Source organism: Melospiza georgiana, chromosome 1 (assembly GCF_028018845.1).
Source record: "Melospiza georgiana isolate bMelGeo1 chromosome 1, bMelGeo1.pri, whole genome shotgun sequence".
Taxonomy (NCBI): Eukaryota; Metazoa; Chordata; class Aves; order Passeriformes; family Passerellidae; genus Melospiza; species Melospiza georgiana.
The window spans coordinates 104,519,618-104,545,023 of record NC_080430.1 but is presented as its reverse complement, the minus strand read 5'-3'; the positions used below and the strand labels follow the sequence as shown (position 1 = coordinate 104,545,023).

General features: G+C 41.3%; 1 protein-coding gene across 1 annotated transcript in view; it reads right to left on the bottom strand.

The window, feature by feature from the left end:
* The window catches only part of LAMA1 (laminin subunit alpha 1), an 83,837-nt gene extending 83,246 nt beyond the window's left edge, over positions 1-591 (bottom strand). Inside the window, exon 1 of the mRNA XM_058024531.1 lies at positions 558-591. Within this exon, the coding sequence (XP_057880514.1) occupies positions 558-591 (34 nt within the window). The remainder of the gene's footprint in view (positions 1-557) is intronic.
* Between the last annotated feature and the right edge of the window lie 24,815 nt (positions 592-25,406).

Below are 25,406 nucleotides of genomic sequence, written 5' to 3'. Positions count from 1 at the left end.
AAGACAGGCAAAAAGCCTTAAGGTGGATGATGTAATTTCTATTTTATGTGCTTCAATACGCCTAATTGACTCGGATTCCTCAAATGAACAGGGACAGGTGGAACATGCAGCTTATTGGGGCAGATTCAGTGCTGATAATTCATGCAGGTATTGCTTAAGTAAAAGACATCTCTACCCAGGACAGCTATCCTTCTATTGTAAAGTTAATGGTCGAGCATACAGCCTACATTTCTTTGGGAATTATTCTGCTTTAAACCTGATTATACAGAAGTCCTCACAAGCTCCTTGTTGCTGATGTAAATATCATAATCTTTCCTGAGGACTCAAGTTTGTGCGTTTGTAAGCTTTAACTTTGTTACATATATAGATTACCAAACACCCTGAAGTTCTCACTATTTCAAGGATTTGGGACATTTGCAGGATTCTGGTAACTCTAACTGCAGTCAATGCATATTTGTTGCTTTATTCTGGATACACCTGATCTGCACACAAGCAGATCACAGCACTTATAATCATTCCATAGTACTATGCACTAAGTCTGACACATCTGGACTTACTGAGCATTTCGTCCAGCTCAGATATCCTGTCCATGTTGAGCAGCATCAGTGCAGTATAACATTAGACTTACTCTCCATGCACAGCCCACAGCACATATTCATCACTAAATGAAAATATGGAAATCACATGCTTTTGTGTGCCATCTATGAAAGGCTTTTTAGACATTCTTTTTTCCCTTCCTTCTATTCAAGTTTTCTCAATGCAGGACCCTTGGCTGCATTTTGTACAGGTATATGCCAACAAAACCTCAACTGCATTTTCTGATTAATGATTTTGTTCAATCAGAAGATTAACAGTATTTAATCACTGGGTTTTGGGTAGAAGATAAGTGGACTTGCGCATTTTGGCAAAACACATGCACGATCGGTGTTTTTGACCATCTTAAACTGTATGAATCCTCACAATGTGACAGACAGGGTAAAACTACTTTTTACAGATGGTACATGAAGGGAGACAGTCCCAAGAATAAAAATCTTCCCTGCAAAGGCATAGCTGATTAAAATAACTTCTTTTAAAAACAGTTGCACAAACAGAAGGATGCACATGAAAGTTCTACTGTACATGGGCTTCACTACACCACCAAATATATTCAAGAAACACAAAGACAATACATTTTGGTATCCAGATCAACACAGTAAGGATGGCAAAACTCTTAGAGAAATGCCATGTTTAAGACAGCTTCTTCCTGAATCCAGATTCACTGATCTGTCTGATATTTCTAGAAAGCTAGCTAAATTAGGGAGGTGCTTGTTAGTTTTTTTTTGTTGGTTTTTTTCTTTCAAAGAAGACTAATGGGAAATGAACACAAAAGATTATATGAAGCAAGCCAAGGACTGAGTTCAGAAAGTTTTCTGGATTGTTCATCAGTGCATACAATGAAGACTCTAACCCAGACTTCAGTGAACAACATCGAGACATTCAGCGATGCCAACAGCCTGATTGCTCCCTAAGTATTTTGGCTTTTTTTGTGCTGAGTGTAATAAGGCAGTAATTTGCAAGTGAACAAAGTAGATCTGACTTAAAAAACATAAAGAGCTGATGTGTTCACTAACAATGAGCTTTTATTGTGTCATTTTTGAGAACACAGAAATACTTGAAGGGGTCTAATCTCATTTGCAAGTTTGCATTTTTTAGAAATGCAAAGGCAATCGGCAGCTCCTAACAAGCTGGGAATGCTGAAGTTTGCTCACAAGCAATGGATTCTCCCTTCACTGAAAACATACACAGAGTACACAGTTGTTCAGAACAGTTTGATTCACTTCAGGAGAACCAAACAGACTAAAGACAAAATGTAATAAAATGTCACAGTTTTAGAATGCATAAAATATGTAATAGCAATACACACAAGTTGAGGTCACATTCTTGAGGTAACATTCTCAGACTGTTTTCAATAGCACAGATTTAATTTAGTTATTCTGTTTTATTCAAGTTTTGGATTAAATGAGTTTACTAAATAAAAACCCTGGAACTATCAGGCTTGGGTTCAGATTCGTAGCCTGCCCAATAGATTTACTCTCATTATATTTTACTAACAAGCATCCCTATTTTAACCTTCTCCATACACTTTCATCAGAATCCTACCCTGTAATCACATCAAATATCTAGGCTGGTTTCCCTAAAATAAATGGGCTGAAATTGTTAACTTATAACTACAGGAATTAAGGTACTAATTCTCTGTTCTTACAGTCAGCAAGAAATGTGGGTTTAACACTCAAGTTGCCTTATAATCCACTTTGTGGAGACATTGCTTAAAGTTTGTTAGCTGCAGCATTAACCCATTTGAAAAGCTGAAAGCTTCACCACAATTTACACAGTAAGCTTAGGTAGCAAGCCACTAGTTAGAAATTATTTTGAAAACTGAACACTCTCGTTTCTGTAGCTCAACAGAGAGGAGAATTTCTGCTAGCAAAATATCAAGTTTATAGGATTTAACTATGTAGTATGTTTAGGGGTTTTTAGCAGAACATCTGTAAACTTGTAATTAATTTAAATTTGTAATATTTAAATAAAACTACTTCAGATTTAAAATAAACCTCTACCATGACAGAGCATTATCTTTTCCTAAATCCCATTCTCTATTTCTTTTCATGCTGTAGAGCAAAGCTAATGAGTCAATCACAGAAATACTAGGCAGCGAAGATTACATTTATTTAATTTAATCAGTTTTAAATGTAAGAACATACTAAGTTAGTCTGTTCTCAAGAGCTTCCAATGAGGCTATTCCTCAACATCCTTGACAAGTCTATTCTGACACTTAATTACTTTAAAAGTTACAAATTCTCAGTCCTCTTTGCTGCATTCGTCATCAGTCACGACCTTGATTACAACTTTTGTTTACCTGAGCTGTTATCACACACCCTTTTCCAGACTATGTAAACAATCCTCTCCATCTTTCTACACTCCACCTTCTAAACTTCTTATCCTCCTGAGTTCTTGGCAGCTTGCATTTTTCCAACAGTCTGGATGCTCAGACCTCATCAGCACCAGCTGGAGTAGAATAACTTAAACTCTTTGACAGTTTTGCTAACACACATGAGAATAAGTTTTGTGGTTTTTCCAGGTACTGCTGTTCTGTTTGCAGTGCACACCAACCTAAGCAAAAGATCCTGGTCTGCTGAAGTATACTCCGCATGAGACCCTGGATGCGTTCAGGCTATCTGTAAAACAGATTACTTTGCAGCCATTTGCTGAACACTCAGCCTCTTGCTTTCAGAACAGTCTGCTGATTATTTTACAGCTCTGATCCACTCAAGCTTTTGTAAATCACACGGAAGCAATCCAACTGGAGCCCCAGAAAAAAGGACAACAAAACAAGTTCATTACACCAGTTAATGTAACAGAAAACATTCTGTTTGAACTCCACAAGCTGTTAGAGCACAAACAAGCTACAGAGGACGAAACCTTGCCCCTTCTTCTAAATGGCAAAGTCTTCTCTGCCAAATATTTTTTTCTGCGGTTGCTTATGTGCACTCAGCATTATTAATGAGGATCATAATGCAGACAGGGTACTACAGCAAAAGTATTTTACCTACTGTGGTCTCCCTTAGGGTCGATGATGTGCTAATTAGTATTGTGTGCTCAGAAATGTATTGAAAATAACTACAACGCTACAAATTAATAAAGTTAATAAAGTCATAACACTACAGATTAATAAAATTCCATTAAACTCAGGCTGGAACCAAAGTAAGCAAAAGCTTGCTCAGTCAAGAATGAGCACCAGCTGCACTTTTCTCCCACAACTAGTTTCCTCAATATAGTTTGTGAAGGTTAAGGAGCAAGTGTCTGGCATAACTTACATGTCTTCCTTAAAATTCCCAAGCACCAGCACAAAGCCAGGCTGATAGGCCCAATGTAACAGAATTTGAACAAGCTTTAAAAAAAGTGCTTTTTCTTTTCCAAAGGAAAGTGGAAAATTTGGGTTCTAAAAAAAAAATTAAATTTCCAAGTATATGAAGCATGCTATATACAAAATGATAGGAAAACTAAGGAGAGGATAAGGCTGCAAAGACATGGTCAGGGTGCAGATGCTTGAAACTGAAGAAGTTCAAGTTTTCAGCTCCAACCAGACATTCCTATAAATGTGCTTCCTTGTTTCCCAAAGGAGTGCACATCATCTTTGACAGCCTGAGCAAAGAAAACATTGGTGAATTCAATAGGTTTCATAGCTTACATCCCAGCCCTAAAGTGGTTCCTAGTATTATGGCTTGGTCCTTTCACAGATTTCATGGATTTGAGGAAAAAAAAAAAATTAATTCCTGGGGAAAAATAAAAAAATCTATGACAGGTATTTCTAATACCTTCAATGTTGACAGTAACTTACTGCTTATTTTGATCAGCACAAACTAAGGGGTAGTGGAATAAAAGAAAACTAGATTTCATGCTAGTTTTCAGCATCATACAGTACAACTTGATATGAAAGGTAAGTAATTTTGAATATTCTACCATGCATTTTCAAACTATAATCAATATTTCTGCTGTCAAGTCATGTCTTGCAAGTATTGATTTTTTGTATACTGTTGGCCAGTTCAAGAATCTGCCCAGAAATTGTCACAGCATTTGCACCAAAGCAAAAGAGCCACAATTTGACAGATGGGCAGGCTGCCAAGGAACAACAAACCTGCCAGACCATGAAATTAGTTCTTTCTTGTTCACCCAAAGCTTTTTCCACATGTTGAGGAGTCTGCATCATTGTGCTTGTTGGTCTGGGGGTTGTTATTTCTTTTACCAGTACACTAGCTTTTTTTCTGAAGTCATCAGTTGGGAACAATCTTTGCTCAAACCTGAAGCAAATACAAGCCACAGCTATTAAAGACTTCAGTGTCTTGTCAGTTTTACTTTTATGCTGCCTAAGACATAGCATCAGCTTAGAGCAACATAACAGAAGCACTGGCAGTGTGACTGGCATGACAAAGACCAGGGACCTCAGTCACTTGTCACTTATGATGTGCCCCAATACCAACAAAATGAAACATTTTTGTTCTTACTGATGTAGGATCCACAGTAGACTTCCCTCATGCCTCCTTAATATGATTCCTTAAATAATATCTCCCCTTGAACTTCTTTTCTATCACTAGTTTTCAACCTGAAGCAACTGTCTAGCAAATGAAAATCCTCTTGGGTTTAATCCTAATTAAATTTGCATGCATAAATGTGCAGCTTCAGTCTGCACACCAAATCATTCATTATCATTCATTATAATAAAAAGGAATTTATGACCCAAGTATCTATTAGCCCTCTTCTGATTCTAAATTTCCATTTATCACTTGCAAATTCTGGGAGACCTGAGCTTGAGAAGAATTTTAAAGGCTTAGAGGTCCCATTCACTTTGGTACTGTGACTCAGTATCACAACCAAACGAAGTGTTACTGCTTTTTGCCCTGTGCAAACACTAAGAAGGTTAAAACAGAAATGCCCTTGAGACAGCTGGCATCACCTTGTGATCATAAATGAAGTAGGTGCACTACAAAAGAACTCTGAAATGTATTTTTCACTTAGTGAAAGCTTGTTATTAACTACCTGTACATAAGTCCAAACTTTATTTCATTTTCTTAATTTAAAAAAAAAAAAAAGATTTGTCACTTCCTCTAATGTTAGAAACTGCTGCTGTGTTAGATGAAGCTAAATTTCTATTTAAATTAAGTTGAATTTTTACATTTATTAACAAAAACTATTTCAAGTTCAAGAGGTTTTGGCATCTCAGAACTACCAGCTCTCCTGTTTTCAGACACGGAAGAAAAATGTTTTCATTCCAATAGGCACAAAACCATTATCAGGGCATAAACAGCCCTGTATCAGTGCCAGATCTTCCTGGGTAGAAGGAAGCACATTTCCTCCAGCTTGAATGGACCTGAAAGGATTTGCAACTGTGTAACCCCAAGGACGTGCAAAGCTTGGTCATTCCCCAATCTCTACTGACAAGATTTAGCAATCTCTAATTTTCAACACTAATTGGGAAAAACCTATTGGGGTATTTTTTCGGATTTTTTTTTATTTCAGTAGTCACCAACTATTTGACATGATATAGAGGTAGCTTTCTGCTGTTTGTAAAAAGTAAAATATATCTTGCTACTTTTTTTTTTCCTAAGCATTTTACTCTAGGCAACAAAGTAAAAGTGCAAATCACCATGCTTTGTTTGGTCTTGCATCTGCTGGTCTCCAAGCACACAGTTTAACAAATATACAGGGCAGAAACTGCAACTATTGAAAAAAATTCATACTGAGTCAATTGTTGCACATTTTTTATGCTTCAAATTCTCACCAGGTGCAAATTCTTATTTCATTATTTTACAGTAAATACCTCCATGAATTTCAAAAGCATTTGTGTCACTCAGGTCAAATTCTTTAAAAAGTGTCATTTTAAGTACGCAAAAAACATGGGCAAAAAGAAAACAATATTTTAACAAGTTCTCTTCTGTACTGCCATTAATACTCAAGAACTCAGCCAGTCGCGTGGAATTTTAATCAAGTGTTCTGAAAGTATTTTGCCTTTGGCCTGAAAACAAGAATGATGCATTTCAGTCCAAAGCGCAATTTTTGAGCAAAATTCTAACAGACTGAGAGCTCAAGTAATTTAATTCAAAATTCAGCAATGTTACAGTGACGCTAAAATAATAGTGAGGCACAGTTGGATCCTGCCTGAAACACCCCAAACATTTTTTGCTGATGACTGTGGGAAACACAGCAACATGGGTAGAGCTGCAGAGTGGGCAGCTTATTTCCCATTGTCCTTAAGAACTGAAAAAATAAGGGGGGGGGGGGGGGGGAGCTGCTCAAATTTTAGAGAGATTGTATCATCTCTCAATACTCTGCGGTATAGAAAAAGTGTTTTCCTCCTTGGGGCAAAAGTCCTGACTTCTTCCCTGCCACTGTACCACCAAGAATCCCCTTCTGACCTTCTTCCCCTATCACTCCTGCAGCCTACTAGAAACATCCAAACTTGGATGTTTCTATTACCACTATTAGCCATGGCAGCACAGCAACAAGTAGATTTTTCCACCAAGTATCCACAGCAAAGTTTCTGAGCAACCTGACACATCACAGGAGCTGAACACCAGCATGGCAACCTCTGACCCACACCAAGATACTCACTGAACACATCTGTACACCAGCAGCCGTGTTTCGTGCCTATTGCGTCATCACTTCCTTTAGGTCATATCCTACTGCTCATCACTATGGAAAGACACTCAATCCATCTGGAAGTTCCCCATCCCATCACATACATCTCTTTCTCATTGCCTGCCAAGGGCTGCCTCCACCACGGCACTGAAAACCTGCACTGTACTTTGAAGAATCATTTCTTCAATTAGAAATATCCACATTACAATGTTATCAAATATGCACAAACTAAGCTGTCCCCAGTGTGACCACTCTCAAGTAAAGTGTGGTCATCCAAGGACGGACTGTGCATTTGCTGCAAGCCTTTAGCATTGATGAACTTGCTCTGGAGAACATTGGCAGACACACTGTAAACCAACTTCAAGGAAGATGAATTGGGGTAAGTCTGGAAATTGCTTAATTCCTGCAACTTTTAGTTTAAAATTCATGTTTACATCTAAAGACAGTTTCCGTATCAAGCTCACATTTTTGCATTAGCAAAAAAATATATGGTTCCTAAAAACTTCTAATCAAGTTGTCGTGAGATTTATTGATAATATCTCAATAACCTAGCTACAGCTAAAAAAAAAAATCACAGAGACACAGATTTGCTTTCTATCTATACAAGCCTTTTTCTTTATACGGTAAGAGATGTATTATCAATTGAACTACTTTGGCAATTAAAAGAGACACACAAAACGAACACATTAGTTAGCAGCTACTGAAGGAATGAAGAACTGTGAGTAGATGTAATGTAAAGCACAGCATCTCTCCCCAAGCCAGTGAAGCAGATTCAATCCTTAATTTTGCCATCAAATCTTTTATCTCTTCAGCATATTTTAAAGGGTGTTTTCTAGTAGAAGGCATTGAGCACACATTTCAGAGACTACAAGCTAAAGTAAATAAAGGGAATCCTAGAAATTTCAACAGCATATATTTCACAAGGCTAATTTAAACCAGAGTATCCACAGATCTTGACAATTCAAAGAACCTTCACATCAAACTTCTGTTATCTAGCCCTTCTCAGCCAATAAAGTAGAAACAGCCTAATCTTCAGAGGCATTGGCACACTGTTCCAAGCCTTTTCTGCCTTCCTGTCCTATGCACAAAAGACAGCACAGCAAAGGAAAGTAAAATATATGAATGGTGTGGCATGGAGAATAGCAAAACACACTTTAGCTATTCATGCATTTGAATTAAAACCAGTCAGGAAAAAGCAGTGGAATCTCTTCAATAGTTTTATCAGTAGTGGAGCACTTTCAGGAGCTGGATTTCTCACTTCTGTAAAGCAAGAGCCAGAAACAGAGAAGGTGGAATCCAGTTAACTGGATTTTAAAGTACAGGCTTACTGCTGGTGCTAGACTCTCCCAGTTCACTCACTGTCTAGATATCCCTGGATGGATCAGGAGTCAGTGAAGGCTGGCTGGGCACCATCCAGCCTGGCAGCTGCTCTGCCTGGGTAGGGAACATCAGAGATGCAGTCAGGCTCCCTAGGCTGCCATCCCTCCCAGGCACCCAGCCTGCCCAATACCTTGTGTGCTTCCTGCAAAGCTCACTCTGCCAGCATCCACAAAAAATAAGGGATGACTTGGATCCCTGCTCCAATGCTCCCCAGCAACGTTGCACCCAGCCACAATCAGATTGCACTGGGTGTCTCAGTTGCTACTGGGCTTTTTTCGTCTCCTTCCCACACAAATATTTCTTTACACACATCTTTGGGTTTTGTGACAGAAGGCAAAATTCCAGGCATGCTTTCAAAAAACCTGATAAAAGCAATCAATACTAATCTAAGTTACCATCAACGACAGCTCCAATTCGCATTTATGCTCGAAGACTGAATTCCAATGATTTTTACAGTCAGTGAGACCTATGCCACTGACTGGCAGAGATAGGATTTTGCTGTTAAAAACTCCTCGCTTCACTGGGTCCACAAGACAAAAATACTAATCAAAGAATCAAATCACGATTAGAGAAGTTGTTTTGAATTACCTGTACAGATTCTGCACTGTCCTCTCAGACTTTCAGCAAATAAAAGTTATGGAAATACAGTTAAGAAGGTAGTGGACATCAAGCTACTTTCAAGGTCATTTTTGAGCAAGCAGCAATAAAAAATGCACGCAGAGCCAAGGAGAAAAAACAAGTTTCCACTTTGGGAAGACCATCTCTTAAACAGCTTTTTAAGCTTTATTTTCATGCGGGAATCAAGATGGGGGCTGAGTCCCGCAGCGCAATAAATGAGCTCACAGAAAAGAATTACATTATGCTTGCAAAACAACTTTCAAATCTGAATCTTTAATCTAAAAGAAAATTACTTAGGGAATATCTCTGACAGATCTGTTAATGTATCGAATGACAGCTCAGAAAAAAAAAAAAAAATCAGCACAAGCTAACAAGTTAAAGATGACAAAACAGAAGGAATTTATTGCTGAAGGCTGACATCTACTCTGCCTACACAAAGCAGCAGTGGGATCTTCTCGGCCTTTGCCTGGTGGGAAAAGCCCAGAAATGACAAGGAAAAAACCAACCGTGTCAGCCCATCGAGCCACATTAGCTGCTGCTTTACAAACCCTGCCAAGCTGAACTTGTGGAAAGGGCAGGGGGTGAAAATGCCTGCCATGAATCCACCTCCCTTCCAATGGCTCTCTGAGCTCACAGGGACACTGGAACAGTTGTGATTTTCCAGAGATACTTAGAAGGGAAAAAAAAAAGAAAAAAATCAGCTTTTCAGGTAAAACTAAAGCATTCTATCTCTATGTTTTGCCCTGCACTATTTAGGAATTGGAACTGCTGTTTCACATCAGAAAGAGAACTTAAAATTATGGGCATCTATAATATTTGCTATTAGAATAGTGAGAGTTAGTTTCTAGTCTTACAATTTTACGTTTTCCTATTTTCAGACTGTTATTTATCTCTACTGTAATTACAAAAGAAGTCTTCCTGTTTTCGTGTAAAATTGTTATGTATATAGCTTTTAATACTCAAAAATGTGTATAAAGTAATTATTTTCAGGGGAAAAGCAGCTTTTCCCATATCTGCAAGCTCAGAGGCAGAGTACAGAGCCTCAGATATCATTTAAGTACCTAAAAGCATAAATAAAAAATTTTGACTGATGCGCTCCTAAGGTTAACACCAACTCACAAATCACAGCTCCTGAAAGCTGACCTAACCAATCCTCCTTGCAAAACTTTTGCAACAAACTGTTCCTCTGTTTGGCCAGGAAGGGAAAAAAAGAGAAAAAATTTTAAAAAAAGTAGGGGACAGAAACAAACCCCACCTGAAGATCTTTTCTGAGACTGATGCAAATACCAACAACTGATCAACATACACTGATAGCCCTAAACTTCTAGAAATGCATTTTCTAACCCCTCAGGGAATGGGGATAAATATTTACGACAGGCAAATATTTTTTTTATCTTAATCTTCAATCTAACTTAGAATGCTTTCATGGGATTTTTCTCTGTCACATACCTTTGTACTCCAAGAAAAAAAGAAAATGGGTCTGTGGCTTGTTGGTAATTTCTTGCAAAATAAATCAGGGAACAAAACACAAAGCAGATTTTAAATTTAGGGCTTTAATCAACACCAAGCACACTTTCCCCACAGAATGTCCATGATGTTCCTTTCTGACTACCAGAAAAAAATGACATTTCTCAGTTCTTTCTTCTTCTCCCCCAAACCACAAGTCAGGTCTCAATCAGCAAAATTTGTCCCTAGTTGAGATCAATTACTTTTTTACACTACATATTTCTTATAATAAGATAAAACCTCTTTTCTATTTAATAAAGTTTCAAAATATTTTTGTGTTGCTTATCATGAACTTAGGGAACTTTGTAACTTGAAGACAATGGTATCCACAAAATCAGCATTCCTGAGGACATGAAATGTGGCCTCTGGTTGAGGTGACATCATCAACAGGCCATCTAAAATTGACCTTTTTAGAGTGTTATATAGAACAAAGTCCACTACATTAAGGCTTTGACAGTCAAATGGGCTCAGAGGAAACAAAAGCCAAGAGCTCCAGAGTTACATCTGCTTTTCCACAGTTTTGCTGGGGTGTACCAAGGCCAAGAGAGAGGTGGCTGCTGCAGCTCTGTGTTCCCAGGCCCAGCCACCAGTAAAGCTGAGCAAGTATTCCCAACAGGCACATAAAAATCCACACACATAATGCAATGGATATATGGATATATTCAAATGCATATGGCCAGCCACACAGATACACAAATGCAATCACCACCAATGGTTTCATCCTGCTCCCTGCTCCAGGGAAAAACATGGATTCATTCACAGAGATGGATTTCTTCAATGCCCATCCACAGCGTGCATTTCTTAAATATCCAAAGCTGGAGATTCACTGGATCCAGTAACTGTGCTCCTCCACATCCAAGATCTCCCCACTGCCGGCATCTGGCACGTGAGCCCCTGGGGCCCACAGCTGCACCCCAGGCACGGAGGCACAAACTGTCCTGCACACACACCAGCCCCATCACACACACAATGGATCCCTACACACGCACTCTTTGCTCAGTCACTTTGATCCCTGTATATTTGGCCCTTCCGTTCATCCCAAAATTAGTCCTGTGCAATCCCAAAATGTTCTTCCCGTATATTCCAGGATGGGTCCCATACCCCTGCAGACTGCCACCACCCCATCCTGTGAGCTCTGAAGAGCTGCTCCCATAACACATCAGTGGCTGTCAGCAGAAAAGCCCTGTCAGGAGCTCATTTCTCTGGGTTCATTATTGATGTTGCTCCACCTTGATCTCGTGTTGATTTGTGGGTGGACATGAGACTTCTCAAGCAATCTAAGAACTTAAATAAGAGTGTGGACAGCTAATAAAAATCTTGGGGCCCGGCTACTTAGCCCACCCAAGGACACAAGGGATGTACAGGTTCAGTATAACTGAGATTTCCAACCCTGAGGAAAAAGTGGAAACTTAAGCCAAGTATACCACCGTACCCAACTTTGCCAAAAATTAAGAAGTTTTTACCTTACCACAATGTTAAGTGATTCTGCCTCAAACTCCTGTCATATTTTCAGCTCACCGGTCTCCTCCCTCACACTGCAAGCTGCAAATAGCACTGCTTTTAAGTTTTCCACAAGCCTCAAGGAACTTGAGGTTTCTTTTAGTGTTCTCTTATCAGGAAACAATATTCACATTGGTGGAAACATAGGAGAAATGTTAAAAAAAAATATTTAGAAGTAAAGTCAAACTTGGCAGGGAATAGAAACCTTCTCATTTTCTAGAACAGTTAACTCTATTGCAGATGTTGGGAAAAAAAACCTGATATTTAAGACTGATGGCAACAAGGTCTATTCAAGTCACTAGCATACAGGAACCCAAGATTGGTGAAGTATGGTGAAGCACTTAAGATTCTTTTTTCATCTCATACAGAAAGCAATTTTGAATACAACATCCAAGTCATCTTGAAACTCCATAAAAAAAACTTCCTCCAAGCACATTCTGGAAGTCTGTCGCTCTGTTTTAAAAGTGTCAGAAGAAACTATTTCACTGCACAGAACACCTTTGAATGCATGAGGTTGTGGTGAGGCAGCTGAGAGTGCAAGATCCACCTACCCAGGTTCACAGACTAACAGCCAAATCTACAACACCCCAAACTTCTGTCAAATGCTGTAACTCCTACAATTGAAGTACATCACTTCTCAAGGTGGAACTCACCACCCTGAATTAGGCACCAAAGGGCCCTTCTTCACTAGGTGGTGAAGAGTGAGTGGCACCCATGAGTGGTGCCAGGCTTGAGTAACCGAGTAAAAAACAACTAAAGACTAAAACAGCAAACAAACAAACAAGTCCCAGTAGACAATGGTACAATAAATGAGTTTCTCCTGAAGTCAAACACATTATTGCCGCTTGTGGCAAATAAAAAAAAAAAAGAGATGGAGGCCTGTACTTATTTCTCCTTACATTTTGAGCACTGCAATGATCCAACTGAAGCATCAGCTTTTTGTCCTTCCAGAAGGAAACTTGCCATCTTGGCTGTACAGTAGCTCCTTTCCAAAGAGAGGTCTGGAGAGATTTCACACACTCCTCCTCCTCCTCCTCTGCATTACCTGTCACAGCAACTTGGTAATACAGCAATCTATTTAGAGATTGGAAATGTGGGTTCAAACCACCTCAAAGTAAGGAGATTAACATATCTCCCACTGCCTGGGAATGTGCTCTAGCAATATAATTTATATCATTTATGTTTCAGCAAAAAATGTGGTTGCAGATCATAATGTCGTAATTTGCATATTATCATAGCCTAAGAATACTTACTAAACCAGATCCTTGAAGCAAAGCAGGTCTGAAGCCCAAAGGGTGACAGGCATCTGAAATACCTAAGTTCATCTCTGCCCAGATGGAGCACCTTCCCACGGCCATTCAGTTCCCTGAGCACCAGCACTTACCCAAAACCCCAGGCAGGAACAGAGCAGGCTACTTCAGCACACCAGCTTACACAAACAAACTGAGATGCAGCTAAGGAAATATTTAGTCTACAACTATAGCCTTCCAAGTTAACACTACCACAGGTTTACAGTAGCAAGATTTTTTTTTTTTTTTAATTATAGAAAAAAATCACCTGACAGTGGCAAAGTCAAATTTACAAAATACAAGCAATAGTGCTCAAAATAGTGTTCAAAATCATTAACTGATTTTCCTTTCCACTTTGAAGACATGTATCACTAAACTCCAGTATAACAAAGAATGTGTTCCAACAGAGCAAAGCTGCTACAAGCCTCCAAAATGGCTTTTTTGCTTCTGACATAAAATAATTCCTCTGTATCTAGACACTGAGTTACATGCTTCATGAAGAGTTACTCCATTAGTGACTACAAAAGACTCAACAGAAAATGCAAACCAAACTTTTGACCATGATAGGAACACTTTAACAAAACACCTGTAATTAGAATTCCAACTAAATTTTATAGCTATGTAGATATTAATCTTTAGGCTGAAAGAATCAATCATTAACTTTCAAAGCTGTTCAGTGCAGTGGCTTCAGTACCATGTGTTTCTTTTTCTTAGAATGGACTTCAGCACTTTCTGACAGACCCTTGCAGCTGTGGAACCCCCCAGTTTCTTCATTTGCTGACAGGACAAAAGCAAAACTGAACAGAAAAACAAAAAATGCTTTGAGTTTTTCCACGACCATGCCAAGATACCTTTTCCCCAAACTTCTCTTGACAACTGCACTGAGAAACCTTCCCACCCTCACTTCAAAATGTATTTTTTACCTCAACAAGATGCTTACAATTCTGAGCTTAAGTTGTTTACTTTCTGTAAAAGCAACATTGCTACTCTAATCTGCATCACATTCTTCACATTGTTTTAGGATCAGTTATCTTGAATTGTGGCTTTTGTAAGGCAGTTCACCACCAGGGGGGTTGAAACTCGCAGCTTCCTCGGATGATCTGTGCTCTCACGCTGAGAAAAAAAATTCTATCAACTTAATCTAATAGGAGGAATGGTCTCTCGACCTGATCTTTCAACTAGAAAAACATAATTATGAATTTAAATATTCCCAGGAGGCGCGGCTTAGAAGCAATTAAATTTATTGGTGGCTTCAATCACTGACATAAAAAGCAAGTATTTTATCCAGATGCCTCTAGCACCCGTGGGCTGCTATATAAAAGCTGCACATTACTGCAGAGAGATCAGTGCAAATGTCAGTGAAAAAACTGGTATTTGCTCTTGTCACCAATACATGACAAGCTTCAGGAAAATTCTTATTTATACTGTATGCTATCATATTTATTCAAATAGGAATTAGTATTAAATTAAGGTTATTTGATGCAAGATGGTACCTTAAAAAAAACGAAAAAGCAAAATTGATATCACTTTGTCTGACATTTCATTTGTTTCTACAACTGAATTTTTATAAGCCAAGTAAAGCGTATTTATTTTCAAGCTGAGACATATGGCCTCTGAAATTTACTTGGGCTTGATTTCGTCCTTTTTACCTAGAGAATATTTTGTACACACAATTATATTAATAAACACTGGCTTTTACGGCAGCCTGTAAACATCCAGATGCTAATCTCCCACCCTACATCCATCTCAAACACCCTGCTTCACCATAAAGAAAACAAGTCATGCATCTGCACAACATATGCCTTCCAACCATTTTCCATTCAAGATTTTTTTGTTTTGTTTTTAGTAGAGACCTAATGGGACTGGGGATTCATGCGCAGGGAGTAGGGACCGGCAGAAATTCTGTGGTGGAATGGAAACCCAATCCGAAGGCGAGAGCATCGGTGTCTACCAGCGCTTCCCATCACGACCCAGCACACCGCAGAGTCAATCACTGTTAGCCCAGCAGCAGAGCGAGCCGATGTGCTCAGCAGCTCGGGTCTCACCAGGACAACCAGCCCAAGTTACGGCACTCGGAACAAAGAGGGAGCGTGGGACGAAGTCATTGGCAGGGTAAGAACTGTTCCGGCGTCCCGGCCGCAACGCACCGGCCAGCCCACGTGCAAAAAAAGAAAACTTTCGTAAATTATCTCCATTACTTCTTCATGCTACCTCTGCCCGGAAAGTGCTTTGGGACTCTTCTCGCTCCTTATAACAGAGCTCAATACGGTTTGTATTACCGACAGCGTGCGGCATCCTTCGGGGCTCCGGCTCCTCTCATTCCCCAGAGAGGAACCCCCAGGACAGCGGCCCGAGCCCGGCTCTGCCCCCATCTCCCGCCGGCACAGAGGCTCCCCGGGGGCTCCCTGGGCCGCCGCAGCCCTCTCCCGGCCCAGGAGCGGGGCCCGCGGGGTCGCCCCCTCCTCCCCCGGGTCTCTGCCGCTCCACAGCATCTCCCACAAAGGGAGTGGGCGGCCCCCGCCGCCGAGGGAGGAGAAAGGACTTCAGGGAGGTGGGGGAGGGCGGCTGCAAAACGTGGAGATGGGGGAAGAGAGCAGGGATAAAAGGGATGGGGGAGGCTGTCGGGAAGCGTGCGGTCGGCACTGCCGGACCCCAGCCCGCCTCCCACAGCGCGCTGCCTCTGCAGCCCAACGCGGCCCCGCACGGCCGTGCCCGGCGGGACGGGGACAGGGACACTCTGCTGAGGCTGCCCCAGCCCCTCGGGGGCCAAAGGCTGCCACGGGACGCGGCGGGCGGCTGCAGACCCGCGCAGGCACTGCCCTGCTCTGCCTTAAGCTGCTCACCCCCGCACCCCCGTTCTGCGCTCACCTCGGGGCTGGCCCTGCCCCGGCACGCACAGCAGCGAAGTGGCCGCCAGCAGTGCCAGCAGCAGCCGCCGCCCGCCGCTGCCCATCGCTGGTGCCGCCGCTGGAGGGACGCTGCCCGCCCCGCCGAGCCCGCCCGCCTTATATGAGCTCCCCCGCCGCCCCCGGCCCGCCCCGCCCCGCACCACCGGGGGCTCGCTCGCACACCCCCCTTCACACACAAACCTCCTCACACACCCCCCCCTTCACACACACACCCCTCCTCACAGATCCCCCTTCACACGCACCCCTCCTCACACAAACCCCTGCTCACACACCTCCCCTCCTCACACGCCCTTCCTCACAGAACCCCCCTCACACACAGCCCTCCTCACACACACTCCTTCACACAAACCCCTCCTCACACACACGCGCGCGCTTTTCACACGCACAGTCCCCTCTCCTCACACACACGCTGTCCCCTCCTCACACACACACTGTCCTCTTTTCACACACACAGTCCCCACTCCTCACACACACACTGTCCCGTCCTCACACACACACAGTCTCGCTTCCTCACACACACACTGTCCCCTCCTCACACACACACACTGTCCCCTCCTCACACACACACACGCTGTCCCCTCCTCACACACACACACTGTCCCCTCCTCACACACAGTGTCCCCTCCTCACACACACGCTGTCCCCTCCCCACACACACAGTGCCCACTCCTCACACACACACTGTCCCCTCCTCACACACACAGTGCCCACTCCTCACACACACACAGTGCCCCCTCCTCACACACACAGTGCCCACTCCTCACACACACAGTGCCCACTCCTCACACACACACTGTCCCCTCCTCACACACAAAGTGCCCACTCCTCACACACACAGTGCCTACTCCTCACACACACGCTGCCCCCTCCTCACGCACACACTGTCCCCTCCTCACACACACACAGTACCCCCTCCTCACACACACACTGTCCCCTCCTCACACACACGCTGTCCTCTCCTCACACACACACACTGTCCCCTACTCACACACACACACTGTCCCCTCCTCACACACACACACTGCCCACTCCTCACACGCTGCCCCCTCCTCACACACACACTGTCCCCTCCTCACACACACACACTGTCCCCTCCTCACACACACACACTGTCCCCTCCTCACACACAGCGTCCCCTCCTCACACACAGTGTCCCCTCCTCACACACACGCTGTCCTCTCCTCACACACACACACTGTCCCCTCCTCACACACAGTGTCCCCTCCTCACACACACGCTGTCCCCTCCTCACACGCTCACACGCACCTCGAGTCTCCGGCCCCGCAAAACCGCCCCTGAGGCACTTGCGGTCCCGACTGCATCCTGCGGATGGTGCGCGGGGTGCGGAGAGCCCCAGCCCCGTGCCTAAAAAGTTCCGGAAAGCCGTAGTTGTCAAACTGAGGATTTTTTTGCAAGGAAGAGGAAGAAGGGAAAGGTGAGTGTGCGAAATAGCAAGGTAAAAGTGAGGGAAGGGAGAAAGCACCGCTAAGCTAATTCAACATACAGCATTTCCATACGGCTGATATTTTCACGTGTAAATAAATAAATAAATAAACAAACAAACATATGTTAAGACTTTCCTTATAAATTTCTCACCCCCACCTTTGAAACTTCGTTCCCGTGCTGATACTTTTCCAGCTCCTTTTCCACATAACCACAACAAAACAGCCATGTTTGTAAATTGAATGAGTTCTCAGCTGCTAAACTACGAGGCTGATTACTTTTTTGTCCCATAGGAAATCTTTGCAGGCTTTTGATGATCAGCTACTTTATGAAACTAGTATAAAACATAGCAAAATAGTTGTAGAGATTTCTTGAGATAGACATATTTATTTGGTGCTTCGGGAAAGTTCATCTCCATTAGGCTTTACTGCTTTAAGGTTTGTCAGGTCACAGAGCTTATATCTACAATACTCCCTAATGAGTATTTCAAGGAAGGTCCAGCAGGGAACACTTTCCTGGGAAAAGAACTCTATGCCAAAAATTGGTTAAGGCAGGGGAATTTGAGTCAACAGATACCATTTCTCAAATGTGAATTCCCTCTTTTTTAAGGAAAAAAAGTATGTTTGTTTAAAAAATGCTGTTTATTTTTTAGGAAAACCTTGTGCTCCTCTCTGTGGTATTGCATTAAAAACCATATTTCAGAATGCAAAAATATGTGTGAGTTGCATGAGCAGAGTTAGGCTGCAATTTTTCAAATTGTGGGCAGCTCTTTTGCAGAGTTTGGACTTCAGCTTGGTTGGCTGGAGATTTTTTTTTTTGATTGATCAAGGAAGTGAGGGAAGTCAGAAAACTCAGGAAAATAATAGTGAGTTACATATTTTACATAAAAGCAATTTCGTATTGTGTAACTCAGAGTTGTGAGTTATACTTGAGAAAGTATAGCAATGTTTATATTCAAAACATAGACAAAGAGAAATATCTATGGGTCAAGGAGATATAAAATGAAAAATTTCTGCCATAAAACCTTATCAAAGGCCTTCAAGCCTGCAAATAAATAACACTCCGCATCTGTCCCTTCCAACAGATCCATTCTTTTCTCACACCAGGAACTTCTTAAATTTCAGGACAGGCAAGGAGGAGCAAAGCAAAACATCTGTGGAGAGAAAAGTCAACAAATTTCAAGGGCCAAAATGTCGTTTGGTCTAAAATCATAGAGGTCAGGTTAAGGAATCCTCTGAGCAGGATCATAAGCACCAGTTGGGAGCCAAGTACAAAGGAAAGGGAAAGAGGGAGCATCTGTGCAACATAAAATCTGCCAGTTTACAGCTTTATGATCAGTTTAACCATTTCTTCAAGTAACAGTAAGCTGAAGAGCACTATGTTGCAACCATGGAATGATAAATGCCAGTTTACTATTACATGTATTTATCCTCATCAGAATATTACGCAAGAGCTATGAAATGTAAACTGAGATCCCTCTCTGGACTTTATAATCTGAATTGATTATTATAGTTTGACTAAACATCTGTATAGAACTAAAAAAATCGCCATCTAATTAGTTTTCAGGAGGATATCTGCGTTGTTCAGTGCCTATTATAGTGATTTCCTAAGAAAAGGGATTCTTCTGAAATTTCATTTCAATATGAACATTCTTGGAGAAGAGGATTACAGTGTTTTCTATTGCTCCTTTCCCCCAGTTCATTGCTGGTATTATAAAGTACCAGGCAATCAGAATGGTCCTCGTTGCAAGGTACGGCACCATTAATAGAATTTTTTCCTAGCATAGGTTTCTAGTGAGCTTTGAACGATTATGAGGACGGATGAGAATCTCACCTTCTTAAGCAAGTGTAACTTCACGTTTACCCAAAGTGAATGCAACAGGTGAAGATTGGAAAGTGAATGCAAGGAGAAGATTAGAAATTTCTTAGTCTTTGACAAACCAACCCAATGAGAAAATGGAATGCTGTGGTACAGGTAAGACCACAAATGAGTGAAGAAATGCAAGAATGAAAGTGTTTTAGAGCACTTTTGTGCATGTTTATACATTCCCCAAAAAACATCTGCACAAACTGAAACTCTGAATGCCACTGTATCACATATGCATAACACAGCTAGTAGAACTACACATTCAAATAGTACAGGAAGCATCTATGTTAAAAAAAAATAAATAAATTGCTGCTGCTCCAGCTTCACTTGAAAGAAAGACAGAGATTGCACAGACTTTAGGAACTGTAATATCTGAATGCCTCACACGTACTGGTCTTGCCAATTAAAATGTACAACAAAATAAAGCAAGCAAACAGATTTGAAAGGTAAGACAAAATCTGTAAATACCCAGAAAAATACTCAGAGATAGGCAACTTGTTAAAATCTTGATTTTTCTCTCACCTATTTTCATTAATTACATTTGTCTTAAGGACTGAGTGCATCAGTAGCAAAGGAATAGAAAATCCTGATAGTTAGGGTGATGTAGCAGAAAGTGGATATGTTAATCCAACCATCCACACATAATAAACCATGGATGAAAACATTGCCATTGACAAAAGCAGAGGTTTGGGAGAGTTCAAAACAGAGAAAACCCAAATACTGAGTCTGCATGGAACCACTCTGCTATCCTGCACGTAAGTAAACTCCAAGAGAACACCAACTATGTTTTTTCAGCTTTTGTCTGTGTTGCTGTGCTGAAGGCAGAGCTATTGTGTTACTGGCAGGTTCCCTCAGGCCCCTCAGGAGCATGAGGTCACCTCCTGACCCCAGAGGGCAGCGGGGGCACTCATAGCTGTCAGCGGTGCTGTGCTTTTCCTCATCCATAGCATTTAATAACTTGCATATCCCACCATCCCACCTTACCATCCACCCTGCTCCCAATGCATTTAGGGACTTTTCTACACTTGTGAACACCACTGATGCAACAGCTGCTGGAATTGGGATAGGGATTTTGGCATAATTTCCAAAAGGAGGTATATTGTTTACCAGTAGATAAACACACACAAAGCTACATCAAATGGCTAAATGAGATTTTTATCTGCAGCTGTACTGTACAACAAAGAGTTTCTAATTTTGTTGGGCTTTTTGCACACACTTGGAATCCATTCTGCCTCTCTGCCTCGTTATCTCATAAGCACCTCCTGAGCGTTCTGAAAAAGCATTTTGGAAATTATTATCACTTGTGACCAGAGGTAAAAACAATACAATAAACTGCCTGTCTGCCGCTAATATAAACATTCAGTCACTACTAAAAGCTGGTTTAGATAACTTTTCAGCTGTTCTCCAGAAATCTTCAAGTATTTTTCTCCCTCCCTCAGAGTAGGATGTCCAGAGGTTAATAAATCTGAGCTGAGACAGATTAAAGAGAGGAGTAAATTCAAAGCAAAAAGCTCTTCACAGCACACCCTGCCTACAACTTCCTCTAAACAGAGACACTACCTCAACAACTTGACAGGCTGGAAGTGCAACCCAGTAAAGAGATGTAGACCAAGACATCTCTCAGGTTCCTCCTGGTATTCCCCAGCTGGTAGCCTGACACTCTGCTTCAGCAGCAAGAGTCTTTGCCCTTTCTATTCCTGAAAGTGATTTCAAGCTGTAATTTGAATTCTACATTACTTGGGTCTGAGAAGACAAAGGCTTCCATGAGGATTCAAGAAAAATTGCTGTTTCAGAGGAATCTGGGAAACAGCTGCTCCAGGAGCCTGCACAAAGCTGTCACAGGCCAGTGGAAAAGGGACGAGCAAATTGAGTGCCTCCTGCCTAGCCAGAAAAGACACCACATCAGCTGCCCCCAAGAGCAAGGTCCCACAAGGGCTTGGCTACTTCATGGTACAAGCTTCACTGATCTCAGGAGCTGCCTGAACTGAAGTGCTCACCAAATAGCAGGGCTGGCTTTGGAGAAAAGCAGGAGCTCCAGGACAGCCTGGATGCCGCAAAGGGGGAGCAGAACAAAACAGGAAACTTTGTAAATTCATACTTTTCTTAGAACCATAAATACCATACCACAAATGTTTTTTAAAACTTGAGATGTTGCCTATGCCTGGTATATGGCCCCACATTCATGCAGCTCCACATCCCTCACACTGACAGCGCCTAGGATTAGTGGTACCCTTCCATCCAGCTTTCCAGGGGCTGTGAACAGTCTGTCACACCCTCTTATTACCAGCTGGAATCTATCCCAGGAGCTAAAGGAAAGGCAGAGGGTCCAGACACCTCCTGTCAGGCTGCTCAGAAGGAGGTACCAAGGTCTACAGCAAAGAGGTCCAAAGCCCTGCCAAGGAGGGGATGTGGGCAGGAATCACAAGAGTACAGAAGCATCATCACAGCCTGGTTGTGCAGGGTCCTTCCCCAATTTAAATAGAAAAGGCACATCAGCTACTAGCATTAAAAAGTGCTTTAATAATAAGAGGAATATAGACTGTAATTCCTAGATCTCTTCATCACGGGAACTCTGCTTCGATGGAGCATTGGATAGACCCAATGACAGCAGTGCAGTTCTCAGACTCTCTGTTTTGAAATGAAATACAGAACTGTTTTGTTATATTGCAGCAAATACATCACATGCCTGTGCTGTGCCTAGGCACACATGCCTGACTGCACATGCTTGACTACAGAGACACTGCTTGTAACTCTGGGCTCTTCATGGCTACCGAAGAAGGGGAGGCAGGCAGCAAGAGACACAGGGCAGCCCTAAGCTGTGCCTGCAAAGGGTGCCATGGCTTGGAAACAGGTTATTAGAGGTGCACTGGTTCCACATCGCAAAGTAAGTGGTCATGGGTTTCTGTGGATTGGTTTCTGCTGTTTTCCTGCTACAACAGACTCATTGGCATCAATGATGTTGAAGGCAAGACTCAGTATTTTTCTGTGATACAGATCACATGCTCGAAACTGGTTATTATTCAACAGGACTGACTGGATGGTGTACTGAATTATGACAAATACAACCCTCCCCAAAAGATCACAGAGAACTCACAATAATTTTTCTTTTGTTGAAAAAATGGAACCTGTAGGCAAGGGCGAAATGCTGTCCTGTGGAAGCAAAGGGAGACGACCCATCCTCTGATCAGCATCGAACTCCAATTTATTGATCCACCAGGCACATTTTATAACAGTGTTAATTAAGCTCATACATATTGCAAAACCCGAGCTCATCATAGGTTACAGATTAGACATCAACGCCTCCTTTTGTTTTCAATACCTGTGGTTTGTTATTGAAACCAAGATTTGTGTTCTCACCCTGATATGAATGGTTCTCAAGGCCTCCATGTTTGTCACTTTTGCTTTCCCATACCTTATCCAAGGACAAGGTATTTACTTGTTATTGAAGACAGGCTTGAGAACTCTTGCTGTTTACAGAAACAGGCTTTGAGAATTTGCCCCTCACAGCTGCCTTTTACTTTTCCATCAGCTGTATATTGTCATGGCCTTTTTTCCTTCAAGGCATGTCTGAGCAAATTTCTCCAACACTGTCCCTACGGGTAATCAGCGACAACCCTTCCAGAATGCTCTTCCCAGTCTGGGCATGAGACTTTTCCTTAAGTTTTGATTAAACTTTGCAAGACCTTGAAGGCCTCAGCAGCCAATGCAGGCTAAGGAACAGCCACCATAAAGTTCACAAGAGGCATATTTAACATGAAAAATAAATGTTAACAGCATGAAAAAACTTACTATTCATCTCCCACCTGATCTTGTGGAAAAACTTGTGGAACTGGAAGGATCCAAATCCATCACCTCCAAATTTGTTTTAGGAAGCAGTGAGAATATGACTTGGCCTTCAGAGAGATATGAAAGCTAAATGGCATTTAATTTATGCTTCTAACATCTCAGATAGTTCCGAGTGGATAAAAAATTTATAATTTAGCTCATACTTTTAAACCACAATTAATTTGTGAGAGCAGTTGTATTTTGTGGATAATTATTGCTTTCTTATTGTTTTGCAAAAAATCATTAAACAGGAGTTAATCAGTTAATCATACCCTCTGATCTTTTTTTCAGTGAACTTGCATTTCTTTTCAAGTGTAGTCGGGTATGCAGTTGGGAAAAATCTGTAGGACACCAGTGTTGTTCTGGTGGTTGATCTTTTACTAGCAAGTGGTGAGTTTTTCCTGCTCAGAGAATGCACCTGCTTATGCAAAAAATCTGTGTTAAAAGATCTTGGTGTGAGATTAGTTAGGGATTCATTACTTTTTTTGTAGGTTATATAGAGATAATGCAAGAAACAAAACTTCAAGAAGGTATAAGATTAAAGCCAAGAGCTTAAATATGTGACCTTAGTCCAACTTGTGGAACAATGAACATCTCCAGTTGTCTTCTGCAGCTTTTAAAATTAAGTAATTTATTTATACAATTAAACACGAATTTGATGTCAGCTTTAAGCTTCTGTTATAGAAATTTACCATAGAATCCAATTCAAGAGGCAATTTAACTTTATTAATGTGGGAGGAAATGTGAGCATAATGTGAGCTATTTTTTAACCTTAACTGCCATTTCTGCTATTGCAAGAAAGTGCCTTACACCTATCTAGAAAGCCATTATTAGCAAACTGAATAATTTATCACTTCCAATTTACAAGAAACTAGCCCTTCCTAAGACTAAAACCAGAAGCTATTTAAAAAATAATAATTCAAAAACTTATGTCAGGTTCCTAATTTGAAGAGCAGTAGGAATGTCCTAATGTGCAATTCAGAGAGCCTTATTTTAAAACCAGAACCAGCTTTTCCTGTCTATAAAGGCAGGTGACTGTGCTTTGCTGCTACCTTATGGCCACCTTTACATGAGTTTCAACTGAATTCTCACAGGTAGATAGAAGTGGGAAGTTGTGACTTGGAAATCTCTGTGCTTCACTTTTATAATGCTATTTACCATTAGTATAGAGGATGGAAACAGAGTTAATGTTTACATTCTGTCTTTAAAATGAACTCTGCATTATTTGAGGTGTATGATTTTTTAATTAAATACTCTTATATTTATCTAATTACAGGTAATTATGGGATCAGCCTTCAAGTTTTGTTGAAAGAATAGCCTGACTTGGAAAACAGGGGAAATCAGATGCCTAATAATTCATAAATAATGTTGCAAAGGACAAAATTTATGGGGCAATCTTTGGTTAATTCCTGTCAAATGAAATTGCACTGAGTAGAACTTATTTTCAGATTCCCTTTCTACCTACATAGCTATCCACAGTGCAAAGTCTGTCTTTAATGCTGCCGAGGCTGGCAGTGGTGCTTGCTGTCTCATTTGTGCTGGGTAAACAAAGGCTCATCAGTGAAGAAGCAGTCTAACAGTTTTTAATATCTAGTGAGGTATCAGCTCCACTTTAAAAAGAATTATAATTAAAAATTTATAAGGTATTGGAAATGTTTAGAATCTGAATTGCATAGTGAAAAGAGGATGTCTCTGTGACTACACAAATGTTATGCACATGATGGATGGATCGTCAGGCTGTATTTACTAAGGTGACTGTTTCTGTGTAAATTCCAGTGCTAATTGGAAGTTTGTTTTGGAGAACAAGACACAAAGCCAATCAGTTTGATGAGCTGAGAGATTAGAAGCTGAGCTCACTAGCTGTCTTTGACTTCAATCAAGAAATGCTTGTGCTTAA